Source organism: Gobius niger (assembly GCF_951799975.1).
Source record: "Gobius niger genome assembly, chromosome: 24".
Classification (NCBI taxonomy): Eukaryota; Metazoa; Chordata; class Actinopteri; order Gobiiformes; family Gobiidae; genus Gobius; species Gobius niger.
This window is the reverse complement of record NC_136875.1, coordinates 1578210-1596880: the sequence shown is the minus strand read 5'-3', so window position 1 is coordinate 1596880 and position 18671 is coordinate 1578210. Positions and strand designations below refer to the sequence as shown.

At 39.7% G+C, this 18671-nt stretch overlaps 1 protein-coding gene across 1 annotated transcript in view; it reads left to right on the top strand.

The window, feature by feature from the left end:
- The first annotated feature begins 791 nt into the window (after positions 1-791).
- Positions 792-18671, top strand: part of cita (citron rho-interacting serine/threonine kinase a) — a 99575-nt gene continuing 81695 nt past the window's right edge. The window contains exons 1-6 of the mRNA XM_079582459.1: positions 792-908; positions 4162-4306; positions 5043-5218; positions 9962-10063; positions 16579-16721; positions 16797-16890. Coding sequence (XP_079438585.1) covers positions 807-908; positions 4162-4306; positions 5043-5218; positions 9962-10063; positions 16579-16721; positions 16797-16890 — 762 coding nt within the window. The 5' untranslated portion in view covers positions 792-806. The remainder of the gene's footprint in view (positions 909-4161; positions 4307-5042; positions 5219-9961; positions 10064-16578; positions 16722-16796; positions 16891-18671) is intronic.

The following is an 18671-nucleotide window of genomic DNA, read 5'->3' as shown; positions in this document are numbered from 1 at the left end:
CCGGGTAAAATAAAGTGTTTTTAGCAAATCTGTAAAGCATTTTTATGATGCATGAAGCAATACTAAGTTTGAGAAAGTTTGAGAATGTAGCATACTATTATTAGATTAGCCTAATGTAGGCGAGCATTATTTCATTCTTCCATGGGTGTTTGGATTTTCCTGACTGGATGAATGAGGCTGTTGCCAAAATCAAGGCCTTAAATGTCATTAAAAAGCAGTACATTGGATTCATTGACAACATTTTTTTTGCACATATTGAGAAATTAAATGTGTTCTTATTTTTTTTTCTGCATTTGTGACATTAAAATACAGTATTTGGCCAAAAGAGTGGCTTGCTTCTGCCTGTATAAGGCCTGATTTTGTACTTTCCTCTTTGGCCAGTAATTTTCACAAATCACGGTTTCAGATCTGTACAACAAAGTTTACTTTTACAGGTGACTGCAGTGGTAGGAAGAAGAAAATAAACGAGTTGACCTTTCAATGCAACAGAGAGCAGTGATAATATGTTTTTTTTTAACGTCTACATTGTGCATTTAGCCAGCAGTTAGCAACTCAATTTTAATATCGTCTCTTTTTCCACAAAAAAGAAACAATTTTTGATATGTTTTCCTGACAATTACTGTTTTTTCTAGAAGGGTTCATGACATCATTTAAATGTAAAGTTGGTTAAATTTATTTTAGATTTAATCAACTACATTTAAATGACGTTATTTTAAATTAAACAACTAAAAGTAGATGACATTTCTGTGAAAAGACCCAAAGTAAATGTGTTTTCTCCAGGTTTGGCTCCGTGCCTCTGAAGCGTCATGTTGAAGTTTAAATACATGAATCATGGCAGCAGCAGGTCGCTGTGTTCCCTCGCCGACCCCATCACGAGCCGCAGCTCCAGGCTCCACCAGCTCTTCCAGGTAACGCCTTCATTTTAGCCCACTTTTAACAGGAGAAACAGCAGAGGACGGTTATTGATTGACTGCGGAATTCTTCCGCAGTCAATTATTGGTTTTCATGTTCTTTATTATTATTCCTCTTCCATCTTTTTCCCGATTTTCTCCAGCTTTCAGCACCTTCATGCTTTGTGCAATTTATGCAAGTTATGCATCAAAACGTTCCGCATGTTGAGGAGAAGGTGCTATTACTTTTGGGACTTCTGCAATTTATGGTTTTTCCGCAATCGGCCGAAATGTCTGAGATTTTTCCCATTGACTTATAATGGGGCTGCCGCAAATCCATGCTTTTCTGCACTTTTTTCTGCATTTTATGCAATTTCTGCACTTTGTGCTTGTTCAGCTTCTGCAACTTGTGGGTTTTGAGAAAAAATTGTCCTTCTGCAGTTTTCCAGTTTTTTTATACGGGAGTTTGACATTTTTGCATTAGTGTGTATGTGCGAATCCAGCCAATCGGGAGACTCCAGGCCTTTCAGCCATTTGTGCAGCTTCTGCCAATCAAGCCCTGAGGCCATTTCAACAGTTTGACCAGTTTATGGAATGTAAAAAGTTTATGCAATATTAACAATTTATGCAAAGTAACCACTTTATGGGATTTAACCAGTTTATGCATTTTAAAGCGTTTATGCAACTTACATTATTTATGCAAATTAACCCATTCATGCATTTTACCACTTTATGCAGTTTATACAGTTCATGCAACATGACATTTTATGCATTTTACCAGTTTATGCAAATTTGATTATGCAATTTGAAAAGTTTATGCAATTTCTGCATTCGCTTCCTGCATTTCCGCAGTCAATCGCAATGGCGCAGCCATTGCATTTCTAGTTTCATCTGTCCTTGTGGCGGGAACCTCTGGGCACCGCACGATATAATGAGTGATACATGGCTCAAGATAACAATAACCTTTGTACAAAAATAGCCTACGATACATTACCATTTTTAAAGAATCATGCGATGTGTGACCTTTTATTAAACATACTACATATTATTGATACTTTACATTTGTTTTCAAATGCTGCTCTGACTGAATTCTTGATCATTATTGGCCTCTACTGACTGTGAAAACTAAGGAGCACTGCAGCCTCATTAATATGCACGACGTTTGACATTAATATGCATGACGTCGTTAAAAGTATTGATATTGAAATGCACGTATTGATATCTTAAAATGGCTATTAGAGGTGTGTATTGCCTAGTCTTTGGTGATGATTATTACGTTAATAACTAATCTATCAGCATCTATAAGCGTCTGTCTGTCTGTCTATATGACTTAAATGCTTTTCATTTAAGTGCATGTGACTGTGGTGTTGTATGGTGATTATGTAACTTTGAATGCAAAACAGATTTTTTCCCAACTTAGCTGGGGATACTCGTTTTCTAATATTTCTATAGTTGGGAGTCCTTGGTGATCAGTAATAACAGAACTGAGTCTGTTTTACATTCAAATTTAAAACCTGATCGTCACTCATCTCTGTGGCTCCTCTGTGCATTAGATCGGGAACATAACGACAACATGGGCATCACCGTGACTACAAAGTATAGAGCTCTCTCTCTCTTCGTTATCTTTATGTGTTAGCATAAAGCTGGACACACTTCTCCCTAGGGTTGGGCGATGTCCCTTAATTGGCGGTGGACGATGTTTGTTTCCTGTGAATCATCGATGATATCGTCCATCTCTCATTATAAGCATTTTTTAAAGACATTTACATAGCTTATGTATAGGCTGCATGTTATTTGTTTGTTTACTTTATTGTAGGGATGCACCGATACCACATGCTTGTACTCATACTCGTACTCATTCATGAGAAACCGATACCACTTGACGTGCGGCCAGACAGCTCACCTACGAGGCGCAGCTCTCAGCTGAGGAGAGAAGAAGCAACAAACTGGAGAATTCTTTAGTGTAAATAAATACAATATTCCACATAGAGCTGACTTTATTACAGACTGCGCTCTCTAAACCAGAGTCTAAATGTTGTTAGCGCTGCAGCGTCTGCAGTGTTTACAACATACAGGCTAATCTTGCTAACTCGCGGCTAGCAGTTTTGGCCATTCTGACGCCGTTTTATGCCCAGGGGTTTATTCATCTGAAAAACTAACCCAGCGACTAAAAAGTCCTCAGAAAATCCAAATTAAAGACATACAGCATGTTTATATTGAGGGAAAATGAGCTGCAGCAGAACAATGACAACTCGCTAAGTTACTACAAACACACGAGAGAGAGACCATTTAAATAACCATCTCAATACTATTGTTTAATAAAAATACATAAATGAATAAAGCTCAGGCATTGGGAGCTTTTGGACATGGGCTTTTCTGTCTGTGTAATAAAGTGCAATAAGAATTAAAAATGATATTGAATGAAAATAAAATAAATAAATAAATCAGCAGTCATCAGCACAATTCTAATATCACTGCTCTTAAATGTGTCGCCTACTTTACTTCAGGAAATGTACATGAGTAAATTAACTTTTACATTTACAAACCAATCTGCTGTGAAAAAAGTAAGAATGTTGAAGAAAATGCCTTGTACTCGTATCGGTATTCGGTATCGGCAAGTACTTAAATCAAAGTACTCGTATCGGTTTTAGAAAAAGTGGTATCGGTGCATCCCTACTTTATTGTCCCCGTAGGGAAATTTGTCCTCTGCATTTAACCCATCCTTCGATGCCGCTGGGGCGACCCGTAAGGAGCAGGGGTCGACAGCAGTGCCGCGCCCGGGGACCATCTCCATGATGTGGAACCAGGCTGATGGTCAGAATCACCTGGCTGGAGGATTCACCTATTGCACATGTTTTAAGTGGTAGGGGAAACCGGAGTACCCAGAGGAAACCTACGCAGACACGGGGAGAACATGCAAACTCCACACAGAAAGGCCCCGTCCTCATTTATGTTAGGAAAAATGTATGATTGCAGGATAAATGGATCTAAACTAAACATGATCTGAACAGAGTCATGGAGCACTAATTTTGCAACAGAAATGAGTTGAAACTTGTGCGTAAAAGTCTCAAAAAAAAGTGCAGGACCAAAGAGAGAATGCAATGAATATTTCCCCCATTGATGAGGGAATTGCACGATGTAATATCGCTATATATCGGCAAATCGATATTTTTCAACACATCTAATGGCTATTAATAATTGTCACAGCCCTAGTCTGTTCAGCGTCGCTGTTGTGTGTCCCCAGGGCCGTCTCCAGGTGAGCGGGACCCAGGCGGGAGGCTCTGTGTGCGGGGCCCAGGCAGGGGGCTGCTCCTTGGGCAGAGAGGAGCTGCTGGAAGCCTTCCTACTGCTGTACCAGGAGTGCTCCTCTCCAGAACTCATGAAGAACCAGTGCGTGGCCGACTTCGTCCACAAGTGTAAGAACCACTTACTCGGTGCTTCCATCTTAGCCTTGTTTTGCCTCGGCTTTCAGTGGTGGCGTTATGATTATAGATTAACTGTTTGCCACTGACTGTTTCTCATTTGCAACACGACAGCTTTTTCTCCACAAAAGAGAATGATTACACTCAATTTGATTGGGAATGGGAAAAGTGAACTGCTTAAAAATGAATAGTAATATTTTGCCCATTTCCCCCCTAATTTTTCCTCTTTTTTTAATAATGTTTTTGCCTAATTGAAAAGCTCATATAGAAAAAAAAGTCATACATAGAATAAGCAAACACATCTGAATAAATTAAGATTAACAAAGATTATAAATGAAGTGAATTAAAATTTGAATTAAAAAGAAGACAATAAAATACTGATACTTAGCATTTACACATACTGTACATGCATGCCCTGGGGCTTCACAATAAATCGTAACTCGCACCCGTTTTAATGTAAATTATACATTATTTGTACCTTCTGCTGCGGCATGGTCCTTGTTTGTCAATGACACTATTCAGTTTCATTGAGCACACCCTAAACGTGATCCAATCTCAATCAAATTTGGCCTATATTGTTTTCTCATAAAATAGAATAGATTAAAGGAGTGAAGTAAAGATGAAACAAGAACCACCCTTATGCACAGATTGTTTGCTTTTTGTGGCATTAAAATGTAGTATTTGTGCATTAAAATGGCATTACAATGATACTCACTCCTCCTCTCCCCAGTTACCGGAGTCATTGTGGCGCTGCAGACGCTGCAGCCGACTGCGCAGGACTTCGAGCATTGCACGGTGGTGGGACGCGGACACTTCGCCGAGGTCCGCGTGGTCCGAGAGCGCGCCACAGGAGACGTCTGCGCACTCAAGGTCATGAAGAAGGAGGTGCTACGCCGCCAGGAGCACGTAAGAACTTTTATTGACCTAAAGGGTCTGCTGATCTTTCATATGAAGAAAACTGCTCAGAATACAGCCATTTATGTTTAGATTCATTAAAATAGGTATTTCTGTAACAGTAAAACTTCATCTAAGCCATGGAGCGTTTTACTTTTTTTTTTTTCTTTTTTTTTTTTTTTTTATTGACATAAAACACAGCTTACAAATAGCACATAGACAAGGGGAAGACACATAAGGGTAGGGTACATATTTGATTATTCGTTCTTGGGTTCTGCATGGCGTGGATGTGTGGTGTGTGTGCTGAGTAGGTGTGCGATATGAGTAAGAGAGAAAACACAACAAAAAAGATGAAAGCAAATAATAAATCATGGGAAACAAAACGTGGAACATGAAAAATGATGATAGTAACAAATAATGATAGTAACAAATAATAGTAAGGACACAATAATAATGAGGTAAAGGTAAACTGAATGGGGTAATGGACATGAGGAAGGGTAAACATTCAAGATTGGAGGAAGAAAAGGGAGGGAACAAACAGGAAACTACAATATTAAGTTCTGCCCACCCCCACCTGCATCTCTGTCCTTGTGTGGTGCATTAAAAACTTTGTGGTATGTGGTGCAGTTAAAAACTCATAGGGTAGTACATGATGCAGGTGGGGGAGCCTTATTCCAGAGCTCCTTAATGTTTTATTTTATAAAATATAAAATAATTCATTTGTTTATTATTGTTATTATTATTCTTATTGACTGGCCTCCTTTCTTCCTCTTTTTATTTGTAAAATTATGATTCGGCCTATGATACTAATGATACTTAACATGATTTACCATGATTTTACCAACGTGGAATTTGTTATACAAGAAATAGTAGTAATAATAATAATAATATAAATAATAGTTGTAGTAATTGTGATAGTAATAATAATAATAATAATAATAGTAATAATCATAATAATATAATCACACTATAGTCATAGAGTAATGATACGAATATATGCAAACAAAATGATACAGATAACTCAATATAAAAATACAAACAAGACATATAAAATAAAATATATAAAATAAATAGAGGGATTTGAAGACAAGGAAGACAAAGTAACAAAAGGATAAATAATAATTATAATAAAAATAAATAAGTAAAACTAAATAAATAAATAAATAATGTATGTTCATAGGAAGAGATAATAACAGTTTACAATTTAGAGGAGTCGTGTAGTGATGTAGTAATCGATGACCAGAGGCAGACGGGTTCTATAGTGGGATGGTTGGGACAATTTTGTGGGTTCTCTAATGATATATGTTCACTCAACATGTTTTTCCACATTGCAATGTTTATTTTTAACCTTGATTTCCAATTCATGAGGATAGTTTTCTTGGCGATGGTTAGCGCTACCAGTAGGATGTTTTTATTTGGTTGTGTGGTACCTAGCTGAGTAAGCTCACCAAGTAAGCAAAGGGAGGGGGACATTGGGATGTGGCAGCCTAGAAGTGAAGAGATGGAAGATGTGACTGTTTTCCAGAATTGTAAAATGGGTGGGCAAAACCAAAGGGCATGGGTATAGGTGTCCGGTGTATTTTGAGTGCAATTGGTGCAAGTGTCCGATGAAAAACCCAGCGTTTTACTTTTATCGTGCTCATGCCTCGAGCTCTGCTGTGATTGACAGCCGTCTCCTTGGAGACGGGAAAAGGGACGGAGTCGGGACTCGTAATGGTTGATAATGGATTAACCGTTTAATTTTGAAATTGAACCCGTTTGTACTATCACCCAGGTGCCTGGTTGTGATTCAGGCACAAACCGCCTCACATGTCACTCCCGGAGTGCTCTAATGCTGAGCTGCAGTCAGCGGTTTGTCTAAACAGTCCGAGCTGAGTCCAGCTGATGTCAGCGTGCGCCCTGTTCCTCTCCAAACTCTCTTGTTAGTTCATGTGACATACTGGTCAGGTCGGCCCACAGTGGCAGTGCGGCTCAGTCGCAGCGGCTCAGGACCAACACCTGAACACAGTTTTGTTGTACAATGACAGCTAAAGCACTTACTTAGACGTAAAGTTATCACCGCGACTACGACGTATAAGGTCATTTCTTCGTTTATGTTTTTGTGCTTCTCGTGTTTATGGGCAGATCTAAAGACATCCTTTCTCCCCGATTTCTCTCTGTGTGACCAGCGCAGCACCCGACTGAACCTTGATGATCCATTAGGGCTGGGCATTTAATCTCAATCTCAATAATGGTCATGGGACTTTATAATGGACAGGTTTACAGTCATTTCTTGGCACAAACAGCACCTAGTTTGGGAGTTTGGACGACACCGGCTTTTTTGTGTTAAATGAAACTGGAGGAAAGCATTTGTTTTTGTTTGAGCTGATCAGTGTCAGGGAAAATAATCGTGATTCTTTTTTTTTCCAAAATGGCTCAGCCCTATGTTCCATGCTCTTTGTTTGTAAGGGCAGGTTTCTCGAACACCTCTTGTTTTGTTTCAGTGTGAGACATGTGTTCGGCTGCCTCATCACTGCTCGCTAAACGCCGTCATCATTACCCAGCCTTAAGTTTTACACGGGCTTGTTGCATTGTTGTTTTTTACTCTGCGTCATTTCAGGCATGCTTCTTGAGTGCCACATTGAGTGCCAAAAAAAAAAAAAGAAAAACTTGTTTTTGCTCTTTTTTTTTTAAATGTGTGTGTGTGATTTTGGTAGCTCTGTGATGAACAGAAGTGAAATGAATGATGATCAAAAACTTGATCACAATCTGGACATTTTATATATATTACGTTTCTTGTTTTTTTTTGTCTGAGGGGGCCTGGTGTTGTGTAGTGAACAGCTGTAAACCCGACACTTCTCTCTCGTTCTCTGGAGCATTTGACAAAGCAGAGCGGCTTCACATGGAGAGATCGGAACAGTTGAGATTTTACCGTTTTTTAAATGGTTGAAATCGGTCCAAGGACGACTCCTGCAATCGATAACACACAGTGTTTCAAAACGTGTCAACAATGTGGTTTTGACTTAAAATTGACTTGAAACAGCATTTGTCTCTTCCCAAAACGTTACTGTCCATGCAGAGAGGAGAGACGAGTCAATCAGAAAGGAGCGTGTTGCATAAAACACGCAATATCAGTGATTTTGATCAAAACTAGCCTCTGTTTAACTTACATACGGGACATAGAATAAAACTGTTTTCACCTACGGAGAGCTTCGAGTCTCACCTTTCTAACGAGCCATAGCATGTGTCCATAGCTATGACATAGAATACTTTGTGGTGCTACAAATATCATGAAAAGTGCTTTGGATTGTTGGCACTCCCAAAAACAGCGCAGCACTCAATGTGTTAAAAAAATGGCATGAAGATGAATTCAACACCATGTTAAATGAATCTGCATGTACCTTTGGGCCATGGCAGTGGAAGGACAGGAGAGAGTGCTCTGATGTGTGAGAAGCTGACTCAGACATACAAAAAACAAGATTTTAAGGAGAAAACTAGCGATGGCCAAAAAACTCCCCGCCCCGGAGCTTGTATCGCTCTTCCTGAAGCAGATGCTTCGAAACACTGCGCCGGAGCCTCTTTCAGTAACACCTGGTCACGTGACTGTCTCGAAAACTGCTTCATTCAGGTCATTGTGTTGGTGCCGCAGGTCATCTGCTCAGAGCGTCTCACTGAGCTGCCTTTAACGGCGAGGCCTAAACAGCGGAGGTTTCCTCGTCCATATAGTGATGTAAATCATTAGTGATAGATAAATAAATGTGCTGTGTTTCACCCATTTCCCATTGGCGAAATGATAAAAATTAATAAAACCTCATAGTCCTCTGACAAACAGCTGCTGAGCTGTTTCCTGCTAGTTTCCATCCCCGACTTGACCGTGGCCTGTGGGCTGCGTACTGCAGCAGGTGACGCTCCTTGGACCAGCGCGTGGAGACCGCGGGATGAGCGCGTGGAGGGCACCGAGTTGTTAATTAGTTTTTTCAATCAAATCACAGGCAGTATCTAGGCTATTTCTTTAAAGCCAAGAGTATTTATTTGCGATAATGATCATTTGTTTTTTATTAAAAAGTGATAATTATTGATTGTGGACGTCTGTCCTTTACGTCATAACTTGTAAATGTTCCCTTGAAGGCGCTCTGTCAGGAATAAGTCAGACAGAAGCTGGTCACTTCCCCGGAGCAGGGCCTGAGCTCAGGGTCTTGCTGAGCTTGATGCGTAAAAGCCGTGATGCGCTAATGCCTCCAGCAATGTGTGGGGCGGCCAACAACGCGCACCGCAGGCCCAGTTTATTTATTGATTTTTTTTTTCAACAAAAACGAACGCCAAGTCGCTCAACTAAACAGGCCCATTTTAATTTTACACCAGTGTCATTTGTAAACGCGCTGATCCGTCCGTGCCCGAAAATAAGTTCTCTCTTGTCCACAGCACTGTCCGCATTCAGTGTCTGTGGCCCGTGAACCACTCGCTCACCAGCCTCTCTCCAGCCGCTCACCATTTGCTTTCTTCCTTGCACCGCTCGCATTTGAACACCATCCAAATCAACCACATCTTGTCTCAGCCCGTGCTCTATTGTGATCGTGACTGCGATTTCTTAAAAGTTTACTTTGCGATCTTTGCGGCTGATGGCAACTTCAATTTTGGCGCAGAACAAATGGGGGACAAACTCGCTGCGGTCAATGTGCCAATTGTGACAGGCCCTTAACAATCTCTACATTGACCACTGCCACTGTACTGCCCCTGGGCTCGGGCCTGACTTTCTTCTGTCTGTGACGTTCACAGGTGGTTTTTCACGAAGACGAGCGGACGGTTCTGGCCCTGAACAGCGGTCCCTGGATCCCCCAGCTGCTCTACGCCTTCCAGGACACGGAGCATGTCTACCTGGTCAGAAATCACACTCAAATAACTCACACATGACTTTATGTAGCACAGGGCCGGGCAGGATGGCCCTTTGAAAATAAGAATTAGGAAATTGGGACAAAAATAAGAAAAAAATGGGACAAACATTAGTCAAAGAAAAGAGAAAACATCTGCATAATGGGGGGAAAATCATTTATTTTGAGCTGAAACAACCAAGTCACTTCCTTTAATCCTGTCCCTTGCCTTGACCAACAGCATCAAAACTTGGATCCAAAGATAGAAGATTTGTTTTTGTTCCTGCTTTCAATACTTTTTCGGTAGAACCAGTAGAACCTGAACTTTATTTCTGATACCAGACTGGTGTGGTTTAATGATGCCCGGCCCTAGTCCTCACAGCTACAGCCAAAATCAAACAAGTGTCTAATCTGATGGATAATTCTATATTTATTGCACATTTTGGTTTACATAAAATTTGTCCTGTTTCTTGAGTTCAAATCTCAAAAAATCAGACAGGAATTAGATATTGAAAAAACCTTCCAAATGTAGTTGAGTCCAAGCCTGTAAAGTTTGGAGTCTGTAGGAGCGACTAAAGTGGCATGTGTTTTTAAGACCAGCTGCCTTTAACAAGTTATTTCAAATGATTAAGGAGTTCTCTGTTTGTTTTATAACAAGTCGAGGGTCAGAGCCTGGTGCAGCTCTTGGAAACAGCTGTTCTCAGAGTGGTTAGCCACGATTAGCATCGCCTCGTCACTTTTAACTCCATCACATCCTTTTTAACTTTTGGTTAGTCAGAAGATCAGAAAGATGCGCTCCTGAAAACACCACAGGTCAGTGTGCAACGGCACGAGGCGGATCGGGTTGTCTACATCCTTAGCATCCCGCGGCACGGCTATGGCTTACTTATTATAACAATGACATGCTTCTTGTGCCTGTGTACAATCAAATCAAGGTGTGAACTCATAACCATTTATTTGTAATAATAAAAGATTGTTAATATCCACATGATCTGCATAAAATTGGAAATTGAGGCTATAGGAAAAAGAAAATGCCACCATCCCATAATACTTAGGCCTATTTCCATAATCCTTTTGTTAATTCATACTATTTCAGTTCCCCTTTTCTGTTCAAAATTATTATTATTTTAAAAAAAATGTTTGACCTTTATTTAACCAGGAAAGTCCCACTAAGATTAAGAATATCTTCTTCAAGGGTGTCCTGGCCCCAGAGTGGAACCTATTGTACATGTTTTAGTGGTAGGGGAAACCGGAGTACTCGGAGGAAACTATGCAGACACGGGTGAACATGCAAACTCCACACAGAAAGGCTCTGTCCCGGTGGGAATCGAACCCGTGACCATAAATTATAATTTATACAATCAAATTGTTGTTGTTTTTGAATTTCAAATATAAGTTTGACTTAAATTTCTATGAAATGCGACTCATCCTCAGTTGTCTTACATTTTGTGATTCCAGGACTTGAAAAGGTCTTAAAATGTCACATTGTGCAGGAACCCTGTTTGTTGCAAGAGTGGAATGACAACCTCATTTAGGAGAAAATGGCCCTAAAGTTTTGTAACGTCTGCACTTGTTTCCTCTGATGAACCTGATACTCTCACCCACAAATGGCTTTTACATCAATGTTAATAGAAGGAATCTGACCCAAATTCCATTCAGCACATTCAGGTCTACATTTGAACTCAAATAAAGATTGTTCCTGCCACCCGTCTGTCTGCAGCTGGTGCCTCCTCCATCGCCTTGATCTGTGACCAAGTGTGGACCGACATACAAAACACCTCTCTCCCCTCCCTCCCTCCCTCCTTCTCCCCCCTCTCTGTTGCTAGGAAACAGGGGAGAATGCTTGTTTCATTCATGCGGCTAAAGCTCAGACCGATAATACCCTCCTTCCGCCACGATTGTTCACAATAAACACAAAGCTTCAGGAAGAAAACAGTGGACGTGATTTAAATGAGCAGACAAATCTAACGTCCTCTGTCCCTGTGTCTCCACCAGGTCTTATTGTGCTAACGCTGTAGTTTGCAGCTCTACAAACATGCTCTGAAAGTCTGAAAATCCCTGCCCCAGGAGAGCGTCAGTGACCGTTTCAAACACGAGGAGTTAGTGCTGTATTTTTATCCCTTCTAAAGTCATTCATCTGGCCGATAGGGCCCCGGCTCTGACAGATACAGACGGCCTGACATTTCATGGTTAAAATTAGCCCCGCCACTGTCTCATAATAAAACCGCTTTTCCACTGGCACTTCCTGCTAGGGCTGGGTACAGATACATGATGCCAGTCTGGTATCAAAAAAAAGGTTTAGGTTTGGGTAGAGCGGGTAGTCTCGTGATTGGAAGGTCAAAGGTTTGAATCCCGCCTCTAGCACAGACATTGCCAAACATGAACTCTGCTTTAGTCTAGCGTTTTTTCCACCTTCATTAGGCACTCAAAGAGCTTTCCAGCAAGGATCCACTCACCCATTCACACACTCATTCATACACCAATGTACGCAGACACTGGGGGCAAGGCAGGTGAAGTGTCTTGCCCAAGGACACAACGACAGTGTGCCCCTGCAGTATTCGAACTCTACTATCTGTGCCACTGTCAATAGAGCTCATGTTTGGCAGTGTCTTTGCTGGATAAGGCGTCTGAAATCAGTCTGTGTGCATGAAGAAAGATTAACCAATGAGCTTACAGCAGCGGCCTCAAGACCCACCCCCTGATTTGCAAACATTAAGAGAAATACAGAAATATATACAAAAATAAATAAACATATAAATACAGAAATAAATACAAAAGAAATATATAAATAAATACATACATAAGTAAATATATAAATAAATAAATGCAGTTATTATAATAAATGCATGCATTTCTTTGCACAATTGATCTTTATTTTATTTATTTATTTATTTATTTATAGATATATTTATTGTTTCGGCAGCCACGGTCCTCCATAGTGATTTGCCTCAGGTGCACTGTGGAGAGGGTCAGACTGACTGAGGGTCAGACTGTTTAATGCAGGCTAGCTGATACCATGGCACTAGCCTAGCACCACGTAGCTCTTCAAATATGAATTGCCAAAAAAATATCTCCAGAAATCAACAACACTCCGGATAACTAGGAAATGAGGCCCTATGTTAAAAACCTGAAATATCCCTTTAAAAGAAAGGCTTCTCATGCTACCTTAAAAACACATTATAAGCGGGGAGTATATCATTCATAAACGCAATGTGAAACACGTCTTCAAAGGTCCTGGCAAAGGATTTTCCCGCTTGTAGTGCGATCTATGCATCTGTCCCTGCAGCACAGAGGGAGGAGACGATGAGTGCGGTGAAGCAGGGGCGGAGCAGAGAAAGTCGGGGGTCGGGAGCATGGATGTATTATAATAATGGTGGGGGGGACAAAATACGGTGTCCTATTTACAGTGTTAAAATATAATGAGTTTTGTAGATTGCAATATCAATGCAAACGGCTGAAATAATACATCTAAAATGCAACAGAATGCTGGAAGTTGCATGGATGTTTTAATTCCCTGCTTCCCTGTTATAGGCTTCCCTGTTTTTTTTTTGGACTGTGCTCCTAAATTTCAGAATTAGGAGCACAAGCGCTACCAAGAAAAAAAGTTAATTTCGAGCCCTGCAAGCCGAGTTTTTCCATGGACCAGACCAGGGTCAAAGGGACTGGCAGGTACACGAGCAGACACTACACACAGGCGAGCTTTTTTACTGCCAAGGCCAGGGCCAAACCGGTCTGACCAGGTATAAGTTTAGGACTGACCTCTGGCTGTGGCCAACGTGACCAGACGCTGGCCTCTTATTGGCCAACGAGACAGAGAGGACCGCCCTCACTATTAACACGCATGATTCCATAAGCCCCATCAGAAGGCAGCATTGTTCCAAATTTGTTCTCATCGTGGCTTACAAAACCTTTAATGACTTTCTGTTCAGTGGGCACATATGTGGGGGCGCCGCAGCTGAAAGACAATTATCCAGTGGGAGGCACGGACATATTTGCCTAGTTCACTTACTTTTTATTATTTTGGTGTGTATTATTGACAGTGTATTTCAATTCTTATATGGGCTTGGCCTCCAAGATGAGACGCAAGTCAGGTATAAAAAATGTCCTTCTTTCAGCGGCGTCCCCTGCCCTGATCCTTCTCTGATGTATTTTTAGCTGCTGTTTCCAGTGAGAGCGTCGTCGGCGCCGCAGGATCAGATAAATCAGAGGATCTCTGTGTGTTACGTAACAGCGTATAACTATCGGCTCCCTAACGATCCAGTCTCTATAGGCGTCTGCTGCTGCTGCCGAGGCTTTGAACAGAGACCACCACAGCCTCCATATAAACCACAATGCACTGGGAAAGTGGGCGAAGTCTTTGAACTAAACACACTAAAACATCCGTGAAAACGGATGTTTTAATCACGTGTGGTGTATTTTTCATGAATAAACCACTTAAATATATATTGTTACGGTGAATTTACATATATTTACATGTATATATGTATATATTATGTAAATGTGTTTCTTTTTTTTAAGAAGTTAGTTAAGCCCGTTGGTGTTTAGGCAGCCTCCTTAACAGGAAAGCACTGTGGGAAACCCTGGATGATCTACTCAAGCAAAAGAAAGGCCTACTCAGTCATGTTTAAGCTGCACAGAGCGCAGCTAAACGTAGCATTAGCTGATAGGACAGGGCGATATGGCCTAAAATCTATATCACAATATAATAAAAGAAATATCATGACATTTGACAATATAATTGACAATGGACAAATGACTTCAAAATCCCAGCCTTTTGCCAATTGGGAAGATTAATTCAGTGATATTTTATTTTTTAACAGTATACTACGTAATTTCCTTGCAAATATGATGTACTCAAGCAGTTTACATCCATGATTTCATTTGACTTTTTAGCACCTGTCCCGTGTTCTACAGTCAGTGCTTATGCTGCTCTGATGGAGCTGAGCGTAAAATAAATGATATCGTGTCCACAACGATGTAAAATGTTGATGATTGAACAATGATATCAAAAAAATTATATTGAGTTAACGATATGCCATACAAAATGGCCCACCCCTTTTAGCACTGCTAACTGCTCAATATGCTATGGCCCAGCCCTAGTGAGAGACTATAGATTACATTGCGGTGCTGTACAGTAGAATAGCAGTTAGGGGCGAGGGACAGGATACATACAGCCTATATTTTAGTCTTCTCTCCGATGGTAAAGCTCCTTTGTTTTTCACATGTGCTCTGTAAACTGCATTTCAAAATAAACGTCAATCATAGTTTCAGCTTAATACTTCTTAGAAAATCTGCCAAAATTTGCGGTTAATTAATGATTCATCCAAAATGATGGGTTCCTAATGAGATGTTGTGTTGCAGTGATGAGCTTTGACAGCCAGAGCCTGAGTGTCTCTTTGGAAACTAAATGTTTGGAGATGCGTTGGTGAATGGTGTGATTTGGGAGCTCTTCAGTGAAAGGGGCTGTTCAGACCAAGGGGAAAGGCTCCACACACTCCGAGATAGAATAAAAAAAAACAAATTACCAAAAAAAATAACATGTGGTGGTGCTTGGTGGATCAGCTGGGTTTGATCAAATGTGCTCCCGTTCCATGTACTTTTTTTTTTTTACTGTACTAGCAATACGTAGATATTGGTACTGTCAATCGATTAAAATATTGAATCGTGATTAATCTTCTGAATGTCATAGTTAGCTCGCGATTAATCGCAAATCAATTCTATATATCCAGTGAATTATCATTTTAATGCTCTTATTGCTCTTATCGGGTACCTCACATATACGGCAAACTTCAAGTGTGGGAGGGTCGGGTTAGAAAGCCCTGACAATATAAACTGCTCTCTTATCAATAAATGCCAGCTTCAGATACCTGTATGTTGCTTTGTAGCAGCTTTTCTCGTATTCTGATGTGTTTGTCTGGCAGAAACCGTCCTCATTGTGCCTTTATCTGCACAAACCCGAGTGTGCTCTGAATCAGCCACAAATCTCGATGATTGAGCTTAATCTTTCATGAAATATCGAAGGTTTTCATAGACCAAGGCATTCAACTATTTCACGCTTTTCATCAGCAGAGAGACCCTTTTTCTTTCCCATATTGCTTGAAAATGATGATCTGCTTAATAAAGTGGAAGGTCCTTTTTCAGTAGTTTTTCCCTTAACTGGGCTTAACCTGAAAACTAATCATCCCAGGTCTCTGAGATTAATGTCAGTGATTCAGAGCCCTGAGACACGACACCATCCATGAGTTTCATTGAAAACCTTTTTTTTTTTTTTTTTTACCTTTTTGACACTGAATATGGTTATTTCCTTTGTGGGGGACAGCTGCGGCTAAAGACAGGAGAAATATATACAGGTCGAATGTGCAGACAAAGAGACAAAACTTTAGGGCTTTTTTCATTCCACTCTTTAACAACATCTTCACTTTAGTCGCTCCAGAAGACTCCACACTTGCAGTACATTTTATCGTCATAGTTATGTCAGCAATCTATGGCAAAAGTTTCAAATTGATACCTTCTATCTGTGTGTAGGCGATGGAGTACCTTCCCGGAGGAGACCTATTCTCTCTGATGAACAGGTACGAGGGGCACCTGGACGAGAACATGGCTCAGTTTTATTTGGCTGAACTCACCGAGGCCATAAACGCCGTCCACCAGCTCGGATATGTGCACAGGTAACCACCAGGGGGGCGCCGTGACGCGATGAGCTCAGGAGCGTCACTCCACGTCTGATCCCGTGTCTGTTTCAGAGACGTCAAACCGGAGAACGTCCTCATCGACCGTACGGGACACCTCAAACTGACCGACTTCGGATCTGCCGCCAAACTCTCTGCCGACAAAACCGTGAGTTATATTTTCATTCAAAGGGATAAATGTCACCGATAATGTTTCTTGTGTTCTTTTGTAACAAGTGAATTTCCACAGTGGTATTGGCATAAAAACGTGACTAGTCGGCACAAATCAGGCGCGCAGAAAAGAAAAGAAAAAGAGAGTCAGATTTTAGGAGGAGAACGGGAGTTTATGAGGAAGTCCAAGGAGCTGGGGAGTCTGTGGAGTCTGATGATGGCATTGGCGTGGAGTAAACAAATTACAGCCGCTAACACTGCAGGAGTTTACCAGAGCTGTGCAATTAATCGAAATTCGATTACGATTTCGATTACAACAGTAAACGATTACAAAATTAGCATAATCGCAAAAAATCGCTTATACATTTTTTTTTTTTTTTTTTTTTAATGTATTTTTATTATTTTAATAAATTTTTTAAGTTTTTTTTTTTCAAATTTTTAATTTTGGGATTTTTGTCACTTTATTGCTGGATTTTTGTCTTTTTTTTAATGGATTTTTGTCACTTTTTTGATGGATTTTTGTCACTTTTTTGATGGATTTTTGTCTTTTTTTGCTGGATTTTTGTCACTTTTTTGGGGGATTTTTGTCACTTTTTTTATGGATTTTTGTCATATTTTAATGGATTTTTGTCACTTTTTTGCTGGATTTTTGTCTTTTTTAATGGATTTATGTCACTTTTTTGCTGGATTTTTGTCTTCTTTTTTTTTTATTTTTGTCACTTTTTTGCTGGATTTTTGTCATTTTTTTAATGGATTTTTGTCATTTTTTTATGGATTTTTGTCACTTTTTTGCTGGATTTTTCCATTTTTTGCTGGATTTTTGTCACTTTTTTGCTGGATTTTTGTCTTTTTTTTAATGGATTTTTGTCACTTTTTTGCTGGATTTTTGTCATTTTTTTTATGGATTTTTGTCATTTTTTTAATGGATTTTTGTCACTTTTGCTGGATTTTTGCCATTTTTTTGCTGGATTTATGTCACTTTTTTGCTGGATTTTTGTCTTCTTTTTTTTTTGGTCACTTCAAATCAGGCGCGCAGAAAAGAAAAGAAAAAGAGAGTCAGATTTTAGGAGGAGAACGGGAGTTTATGAGGAAGTCCAAGGAGCTGGGGAGTCTGTGGAGTCTGATGATGGCATTGGCGTGGAGTAAACAAATTACAGCCGCTAACACTGCAGGAGTTTACCAGAGCTGTGCAATTAATCGAAATTCGATTACGATTTCGATTACAACAGTAAACGATTACAAAATTAGCATAATCGCAAAAAATCGCTTATACATTTTTTTTTATTATTTTTTTTAATGTATTTTTATTATTTTAATAAATTTTTTAAGTTTTTTTTTTTCAAATTTTTAATTTTGGGATTTTTGTCACTTTATTGCTGGATTTTTGTCTTTTTTTTTTATGGATTTTTGTCACTTTTTTGATGGATTTTTGTCACTTTTTTGATGGATTTTTGTCTTTTTTTGCTGGATTTTTGTCACTTTTTTGGGGGATTTTTGTCACTTTTTTTATGGATTTTTGTCATATTTTAATGGATTTTTGTCACTTTTTTGCTGGATTTTTGTCTTTTTTAATGGATTTATGTCACTTTTTTGCTGGATTTTTGTCTTCTTTTTTTTTTATTTTTGTCACTTTTTTGCTGGATTTTTGTCATTTTTTTAATGGATTTTTGTCATTTTTTTATGGATTTTTGTCACTTTTTTGCTGGATTTTTCCATTTTTTGCTGGATTTTTGTCACTTTTTTGCTGGATTTTTGTCTTTTTTTTAATGGATTTTTGTC